This window comes from Oryx dammah, unplaced genomic scaffold, assembly GCF_014754425.2.
Source record: "Oryx dammah isolate SB20612 unplaced genomic scaffold, SCBI_Odam_1.1 HiC_scaffold_29, whole genome shotgun sequence".
NCBI lineage: Eukaryota > Metazoa > Chordata > Mammalia > Artiodactyla > Bovidae > Oryx > Oryx dammah.
In genome coordinates, this window is record NW_024070213.1 from 3,410,482 (window position 1) to 3,419,512 (window position 9,031).

A 9,031-nucleotide genomic window follows, 5' to 3' on the forward strand; every position below is an offset into this window, starting at 1 on the left:
CATCACCTTTTACACTGAGGCATGCCTCACCTAAGTGAGGGCCCACCACTTTAAAGCGTGCACCTCAGTGGTTCTTAGCACCCTGTCACAGCGTCACTCAACAGCGTTTCTGTTGCCCCTAAAAGCCACTCCAGGCCGTCAACACTCCTGGCACCTCCCAGCCAGCGGACCATGGACCCACTGTCTCCAGAGCAAGCCATGACTCGCCTGCTACGGTCACTTCCTGTAAATGAGCCCGTACATGGGGCCTTCTACGTCTGGCTTCTTCCTCTAACCACATTCCCCCGGGTCACCACTGTTTACCGTGTGTCAGTCCAGCATTTCTTCACGGGCCAAAAGTATCCCACTGCACGGACAGGTCACATTTCCCTCATCCAGTCATCAGCTGGTGGGCATCTCGATCATTCCTACTTTTTGGTTTTTATGAATGAAGCTGCTTTCAACACTGCTACACAGGTTTCTGTGTGGACATATGTTTTCAATTTTCTTGGGAATATGCCCAAGTGGAACATGTGGAATTGCTGGATCACGTGAAAATTCTGAGTTTAACTTTTCCAGGAACTGCCCACCTGTTTTTCCACAGAGGCCGCACCACTGCACAGCCCTATGGGCAATGTACGGGGATGCAATTTCTCCATGGCCTCAGCGACACTGACTTTGTTTTTTTCATTCTCACTACAGCCATCCTGGGCTCTCCTCGTAGCTCAGTTGGTAATCGTCTGCCTGCAGTGCAGGAGACCCAGGTTCGATCCCTGGGTCGGGGAGATCCCCTGGAGAAGGAAATGGCCACCCACTGCAGTGTTCCTGCCTGGCGAATCCCATGGACAGAGGAGCCTGGTGGGCCCCAGTCCACGGGGTCGCAGAGAGTCAGACACGGCTGAGCAACCACACCACCACCACAGTCATCCTAGCACGTGTCTTGAAAAGACACATCTAGATGGCTCAGTCAAGAGGTCCAGCCTTGTCTGCAGGCAATCCTCACAGGTGACGGTGTGTCAGAGTCACTTTCCATAGAAACAACATGGGAAGCGACGGGGGTCCCTGGGTGAGCTCAAACAGCTCAATGGTCCAGCTAACCCCTCACTGACCAAAACTCAGCTCTCTGGCAAAAGAGTGCTTCTTATGACCCAGAAAATTAAAGGAACCAGAATAGCCAGGGGCTCCCCTGGTGGCTCAGACAGTAAAGAATCTGCCTGCAATGCAGGAGGCCTGGGTCCGATCCCCTGGTTGGGAAGCTCCCCTGGAGGAGGGCATGGCCACCCACTCCAGTGTTCTTGCCTGGAGAATCCCATGGATAGAGGAGCCTGGCGGGCTGCAGTCCACGGGGTTGCGAAGAGCTGGACACGACTGGGCGACTAAGCACAGAACAGTTGAAATCACATCACAACCCCGGCCCTGAGTCTATGTGTTACGCACACAAATCCGGGCCCAAGTCCGGTGTTGCACATAGACCCACGTTGCTTTCATTCTGGAAAAGTCACTTCAGAAATTTACACCCAAATGATCTCCAGGAAGAGGCATTTGCAAGACTAAAGGACAGCTTCAGCTCTGGAGAAGCAGAGGCCACGTAGCCCCTCGAAGGGTCTCTGTGCAGACCCGCATCCAGCCTGGTTCAGTTCTGGGCTCTGCTAGCAGGCAGTTGTGGGCTCAGGAGCTGCACAGGGATCTTCTTTGCCTGTGCTGAGTGTTTTGCATGGACCTAACCCTGCTGACAGCCCCGTGAAGCAACACTCCTCTCTAACTGGCTGGGAGTGCTGAAGCCGGTGGCCAGGGCCGCAGAGCTGGGGACGGCACAGGGCAGGCTCCCGGCTCTCCCTCGCCGCCCCTGTGCTACCGCCCCTCCCTGAGCTCAGAGTCAGAGGAGGCAAACCCAGGTGACGGCCGCAGTCTGACCCCTACCCTGCTACCCACAAGCCACTAGGACTCCCAGCTTCCTGGAGCTGGCTAACAGCACCCCAAAGGCACACGTGTCCCCCACCACGTGCCAGAGCAGCACCTCCACTCATGTCTGGGAGGAAGGCAATCTAAACACAGTCATGGCTCAGAGGGAGACTCACAGCCACCCAGAAGGGGGATCTGGGGAAGAAGCTGCTGTTAACGCACCCAAAATCCCTACCGGGAGCGGGGAGCAGGCAGGCTGGCGAGAGGGAATGTCCAGTGCTGTAACAAACGGAATGGAGGAGGAGGTGTCCTTGAGTCTCTGAGACAGGGACCCAGCCCTGCCTGTGCTGCCCCGCCTGGCTCCCCACGCCACGGACACAGCTCCTTCTGAGCTTCCCATGCCAGCACCTCTGAGCCCTCCCTCCAAGTAAGACATCCCCAGGCTCCCCCCACAGTGGTCTGTTCCCGGGCATAAACCCAGAGGGCTCAGAAGCAAGGCAGCGTCTGGTCCCCAGATAAAAGTGCTTGGGGGGCTGGAGAGGGGGGACTACCTTCTCCACGGTCGAGTGAAGGCTCTTTCCTCGAAGGGACGAGGTTCGGGGCGGCAGCAACTTGCTGGTGACCTTCTTCTGAGCCCCGACCTGGTTTGGAGGCTGAGCAGCACTGGACTCTGCTGGCAGAGGGTATGAGGCGGGCGGCGGCCCCGAGGTTTCGGGGCAGCTGGTCTGGGCAGGAGCGGCCGGCGGGGCTGCGCTAGAGGCAGGCTGAGTGCCCCGGAGCAGCGGTGCCCTCCAGAGGCCATCCGACAGGCAGTATGTCTCCCGCTTAAGTGACTTGGGGCTTTTCTTCGCTTCGTTTTCTCTATCGAAGAGGTTTATTTTGAGTTTAGACTCCTGTATGAACCCTTCCACTCGCTGGCTCCCGGGGTCTTCGGGCTGGGCAGCCTGGGCCGCCTTGGTTCTGCCATTGCTTTGTATCTGGAAGGCCAGTAAGTGAGCTTCTTTATAAACTTCCACAAACTTTTCCCCCGTGAGCGGACTCCAGGTGAAGTGTCTTTCAGAAGCTGGCAAAGGAGGTTCTTCGGGAAGCTGATTATTTAATTCTAAGCTGGCAGCAATACACCTTTCTTTATGGCCAACTGGTCCAAAAAAGACTTCATCCTCTTCATTGGCACTATGTTAAAAGAAAAGGATTATTAACAACACTGGCATCATGCGAAAGGCTTGACTGAACGTGGTTACACCAAGGCAAGGGGAGAAAACTCATTTTTTTTTACCTTGAAGAAGACAACGAAAGGTCGAAGTCAAACTTTTCATCAGCCAACAGAAGAATGTCTGGGGAGGAAAAAGTCAGCTGTTACCTCAGGGGTGGGCTGATAATGAGCAAACATCACCAGTCTCCACAGCGATCAAAACTCTTTTCAAAGCAGTATTTTAATAATCACATTTTCTCAAGGGGCTCTAGATTATCTTAATTTTTCCTTTAAAAAATAAAACAGCATCAGCCATTCTGTGTTCGCTAAGCTGCCATCAAAGCCCAAGTCCTTGTTTTTAAGTCCTTATATTAAAGACATGATCTAAAATGCATTCACTGAGTCATTTGATTAGCTTTGCAAGATGCAGTCAGTCATTTTCTGGTACAGAACATTTTCAAAAGACCACCTGCCTCAGCTCCCCCGCTCCACAGTCACAGACTACAGCTAGTCCTCTTTCAAAAGCAAATTCAGCGCCCCTCACAGGCACAGGAGGGGTCCCATGCACACCTGAGGACCATCGCCTCTCCCTGGAGCCCATCCTGAATGGCTGGATAAAGCGCCGCTGACATCCTGTGTACACAGGGCCTTCGCCAGCCCTGACGGCCCATGAGCCTCTGGGCGAGGGCACCCCTTGGCTGGGGCCACCGCGCCCTAACCCAGCTCCACATCCTGCTCTACGTCCGCCTCCCTTAGGGCTCCCCCAGGCCCGGACCTGACGTCTGCCTTAGCATCACCATCCTGTAAGTAAGTGTCTCTCGACCTTCTGTGGCCCCACCTAGCCTGGAAGCTCCTCCAAAACAGTAAATGTCTAGTACTCTCCCGAACTCCACCTCACAGTCTGGACACTTAGCAAATATTTCTCAAAAAGCAATGAACCGGGGATTCCCTGGTGGCCCAGTGGTTAAAAATCTGCCTTAACCAACACTAGGCAACACTGACCAACAAGTGAACAAAAGCAAAGAATTTGAAGGTTAAAATTGCCGCAACGGACAGATGCTATGATTACATACAAGAAATAGCAAGAAAATCAACCGAAAACTACTATAAATTGTGAAAGAATAAAAGCAAATGTCTGAAGACAAAATTATTACACGACAAATCAACAGCTTTCATATCTAAAAAGAACAGAAGATATAGTGGAAGAAAAGACCTCATTTACTGTACACCAAAGAGTGCAAAGCGCCTGCGAATTAACAAGGAATATGCAAGATAGATATAAAGGGAGCTTAGCGCATCATAGAAGTAACATATCAAATAGAAAGGGAAAATGCATTATGCAATGAATGGTATTGAGATAAACTAGATAATCCTGTGAGAGAGACAGATACATGCATCTGAAGTTTGATCCATAGCTCGTAGACCATACCAGGACAGACCCCCAAAAGGTCCAAGACTTAACCGAAAAAAACAAAACCCATAAGGAACAAGAAACCCCGGGGAAATCGCTGTATAGCCTGGAGTGCGGAGGTCTAACTCTGACACCACGGGGAAGTCCCTGTACAGCCTGGAGTGCGGAGGTCTAACTCTGACACCGCGCTGGAAGCCATAAAAGAACAGGTTGAAACAAAAAAAAAAGAACAGGTTGACAGTCCAATATATTAAAGATGTAACGTCTCGCGTGACAAAGACCACCGCGAGCAGAGCTGGCAGGAGCAGCAGACAGGGAAGAGAACACGGGAGGTCCCATTGCGAGGGCTGCTGGCGAGCGCCCCCACAGACCGCAGGCGAGCGCCAGACACGCAGGAAGAGCCAGACACGCGGAAAGAGCGGGCAAAGGACACGAGCAGAGCGAGGCACGGGGGCGAAAGGAGACGTTCTGAAACGCACGACCGGAAGCTCAGTCGCACTCAAAAGCAAGAGCCATGAAAAACTCAGAGACGGCCAGGACTCCAGTTTTCACTGGTAAGACTGTTGAAAATCTAAAAGTTTGACTTGTCAGTTACTACAGTTCTACGGAGGGTAGCCTGACAGCACCTACCAGGAAAGAAACGCACACACCCTGACGGGAAGCCTGCTGCTGCTGTCAAACACCCCACCTGGTTTACTGCAGCAGCACTTGCAACAGCGAGACACCAGCCACAAAGCCAAAGCTCCCAGATGGCAGATAAGCGCACAGCACAGCCCCACAGTGGGATGGAAGCTGACTGGGTCTCAGAGAAGAGCAGTAACACTTCCTATATTGATACACAGAGCTCATCAAGATAAATTAGAGGCAAAACCCAAGACGGCGCCCAGGATTCTACCTGCTATAGAAGAGGGGGCTGGACTGACACGTGCGCAAGTCAGGTCTGGACTGCCCAGGAGGCCGAGGTCAGTGGCCTCTGGAGGTGGTAACTGGGCAGCGGACGGGCAGAAAGGAGGAGGAGATGGACTCCTCGCTTTTCAATGGGCCTAAAACCTAGAGAGTCAGTTTCATAGGTCACTACCAGAAAATTCCAAACGTCTGCTGTGGGGAAAGGAATCCTGGGCCAGGAGTCAGGAGAAAAGCCTTCCACGCCAGGCTCCACTGGTGGCTCAGGGTGACCTGGGCTAGCTGCCCCCTCCATCCACTCTGCAGACGTGGGCTGTGTCCTCCGCTAGGCACTCCTTGGGGGCGCACTGTCCAGCAGGCACACACCTTGGAAGGCAGTGTGGGGAGGGGCCACCGGGAAGTGGGGACACCTCTGAGGCCAGTCGCTGGAGGAGGTGGAGACACAGGTCAGGTCAGATCCTGGATGGCATCCAAGCCATGGCAAGCTTTTAATTTATTCAGAGTGCAAAGGGTTTTAAGCAGAAGAGTGTTGTGCTCTAACTTTTGTTTTTAAAAGGCTACCCTGGTGGCTGTGCTATAAAAGCAGGCGGTATCTACTGAAATTACAGTGCACACATTGGCTAAAGTGCAAAATATACATGTAGGTGGCGGCGAGTTAATGTGGCTGAGACCAAGGTGGTGGCATTTGGGTGGAGCTGGAAAGAGGTAGATGGATCCAAAACTTACCGTGGAAATGACAGTAACTGATGACTGAACAAATGCTTCACAATTTTTCAGCTAGGTCAATGGACAGGCAATCGACTTCTATTACAGAGACAATAGAGAAGGAAACAGCAACCCACTCCAGAATTCTTGCCTGGAGAGTTCCATGGACAGAGGAGCCTGGTGGGGTACAGTCCATGGGGTCACAAAGAGTCAGACAGGACTGAGTGACTAACTTTCTTTTCACTTTTCACAAAGACAAAGAACCAGCCAAAAATGGGATGGGAGGTGGGACCCGCTGAGTAAGAGGTGGGAGACATTCACATGAAGATGCCAGCCAGCCAGGTGGATGCACAAGCCCAGAACTCAGAGGAGAGGCTGTACCCCAGACAAAACGTGGGCACCACCAGAAGGTGGAAGGATTTAAAGGACTGTCTAAGAACCTGCAGGAGGGGAGGGGGAGTTCAAAGAGACCCCAGACCAGGTCCTGGGGAATTCGGCTTCAGAAGGTGGGACAGAATGAGAAGTCTCCAAACAGTTGGAGATATACCGGCCACAGTGGGCAGATGGAAAAGCAACAAGCCAAGCTGGCCAAGTTTCCTGTAGGAGAAAAGGTCAAAAGTCACTGAGAGGACAGAAAAAATGACTGTGGATTTCGCAACATGGATGTGCTCAGTGACGGACCAAGGCAGTCTGGGTGAAGTGAGAGGGCAGAGAGGGTTCAGAGGAGTTGAAGGTTGTGGAAAAGAGCAGCGAAACAAGTGGGGAAAGTTCTTGCTCTGAAGTCTGGCTCTGAATGAGGCACACAGCAGCGGAGAGGGCGTGGAGCACGTGAGGGCAGGCTGCACAGCGGGACCTATTTGTACATCAGTGATGAGCGTGATGAGCATCAGGAGCAGACAAGAAAAGATATAAAAAATGAAGGATGGGTGACAGACAGAAGTCCTCAGGAAGCAGCAGCAGGGATTAGGCTGCATGTGCAGGGACTGGAAAGGGAGGGCGTACACGCGAGGGTGGAGGTCAGGCTGTGGCAGCAAACACTGTTCTAGACCCGAGGAAGCAGCGCTGATGACTAGCAGTCTTGTGGCTGTTTCTGCAGAACGGGGGTGTTAAGGAGAAACTGGGGTACCTCGTCTCCCTGACTCACACACGTCGTGAAGCAAAGGATATAAAGATGTCCCCACGCTTCAGCAGAAAAAGAGGGCAGGGCCTGTAACTCCTTTTGTGAGGCTGTGCTCTCACTTCCACATTCACAGCAGACAGGAACAGAACAAGACAGCAAGGCTACGGGCCAGGCTGACGGGCCCGATGTGCTGGTAAAGATCCTGGACAAGTCTCAGCAAACGGACACCAGCAACCAGCCAAGAGGCAACATCAGCTCCACAGACCCGAGTGCCTACGGAGTATGTCAGGCCCTGGGGACACTGAAGTATATAGGACGGAGAAGAATCCCTGCTCCGCGGTAAGTCACAACTGGGGGGTAAAGGGAATGTAGAAAACTCGGAAAAGAAAGAAGTTAGAGGAATGCAAAAACTCCGGGAAGACAGGGAGTTTACTGGGGCGCAGAGAACGGGGTGAGTACCGAATAAATAAACGAGCAAGCTCTCGCAGGAGCATTAAATCGACCTGCGGGTTCCCTGAGCCCCCGAGACCGACAGAGCTGCGGAGACAAGGACGTACCTTCCTTCTTGGCAGCCTCCATCTCCGCTTCTTGGGGGGGCCAGGCAGGCTGAAGGCACGTCGCTTCCTCCTTCCGCGGCCAGGGCTGTCAGAGGTCACAGCAAGGAGCAGGAGACAGAAGCGGGGCGGGTGTCGGAGCCGGGGTTCCCCTAGCCCCCCAGCGAAGCCCCCACCGTACGGGCCGCTGCAGCACCGGCTGGGCAGAGAGGGCTGGTTAGGGAGAGACCGCGAGGCCGGCAGAGGCACCGCTGCCGCAGCCCGAGACCCTCCGCCCCGGGGCCCGCTCGCCTCTGGGCCGGCGCCATCCGAGGCAGGCCCGAACCGGGGCCCCGGATCCGGACAACCAGACCTCCCGGCTGGGCTTCAAGCCGGGGGTCTTCGGCTTGAAGACCTCCTTCAGCCTCGCCGGAGCTCGCGAGGGGGGCCCCGCCGCCCCCGACCTGGCCCGACCTCCCCCGCCCCCGACCTGGCCCGACCCCCCCGCCCCGAGGACAGCTGACTGGCCCCTACACAGAGCCACAACCGAGACGCCCGGCGACCCCCTTACCCCAGAGCCGCCGCGACACCCCAGCCGATGCGCCTGCGCCCTGGGTTTAAACGGGGCGCGCAGGAAGCGCTGCGGGCTGCTGATTGGCCGGTTTGAAAGGCCGCGGGGCCCGGTGCATCCTGGGGGTTGTAGTCAGAGCCGCAAGGGAAAAAAAAAAGAGGGTGGCGCGCGCGCGCACTGCCTTGGCTCGCTGCGCGTGCCCGAGGTCCAGCCAGAGCCGGGCTGCACTGGGCTGGGTGCCTTACAGCTCGCCTGGTGTCTCCGTAGGCTGGGCATCAGGACAGCTACGTGTCGCAGGGGACATGGTTACGACACCAGATCTCCTTCCTTAAGTGAAGATCCAACCCCTGTGGTAGGAAATAGGTGCGTATGCCCGCTTCGTAGAGCACTGCGGGTTCCTTCTGGGGGGCAAGAAAACCCCGTCCCTGCCCGCGGAGCGCCCGGTGACTCTGGGTGACCAGGCACCCTAGTTTATGCCCCTGGACCACCCTGACACCTCATTTCTATTTAGAGGCTCCCTCTGCAGGCTTCAGCCTCGCTCTTTGCGGTCCCCTTCACTTCTGACATGCTGGGTATGCACCCCCTCGACCCTCCTGAGCTTCTGTCCACGGGCTCCCTTCCGAGTTCCATCACCTGTTCAGGATCCTACTTAACTGGAGAAGAGAGATGGGGCCAGATAGACCCAAAGCAAATCCCAGCTGCAGATACTGGTCAC

At 54.7% G+C, this 9,031-nt stretch overlaps 1 protein-coding gene across 1 annotated transcript in view; it reads right to left on the bottom strand.

Annotated features, from left to right (window-relative positions):
- The window catches only part of GTSE1 (G2 and S-phase expressed 1), a 19,583-nt gene extending 11,383 nt beyond the window's left edge, over positions 1-8,200 (bottom strand). The window contains exons 1-3 of the mRNA XM_040234535.1: positions 7,770-8,200; positions 3,158-3,215; positions 2,433-3,054 (exon numbers count right to left, since the gene is read on the bottom strand). Coding sequence (XP_040090469.1) covers positions 2,433-3,054; positions 3,158-3,215; positions 7,770-7,791 — 702 coding nt within the window. The 5' untranslated portion in view covers positions 7,792-8,200. The remainder of the gene's footprint in view (positions 1-2,432; positions 3,055-3,157; positions 3,216-7,769) is intronic.
- Positions 8,201-9,031: the final 831 nt, after the last annotated feature.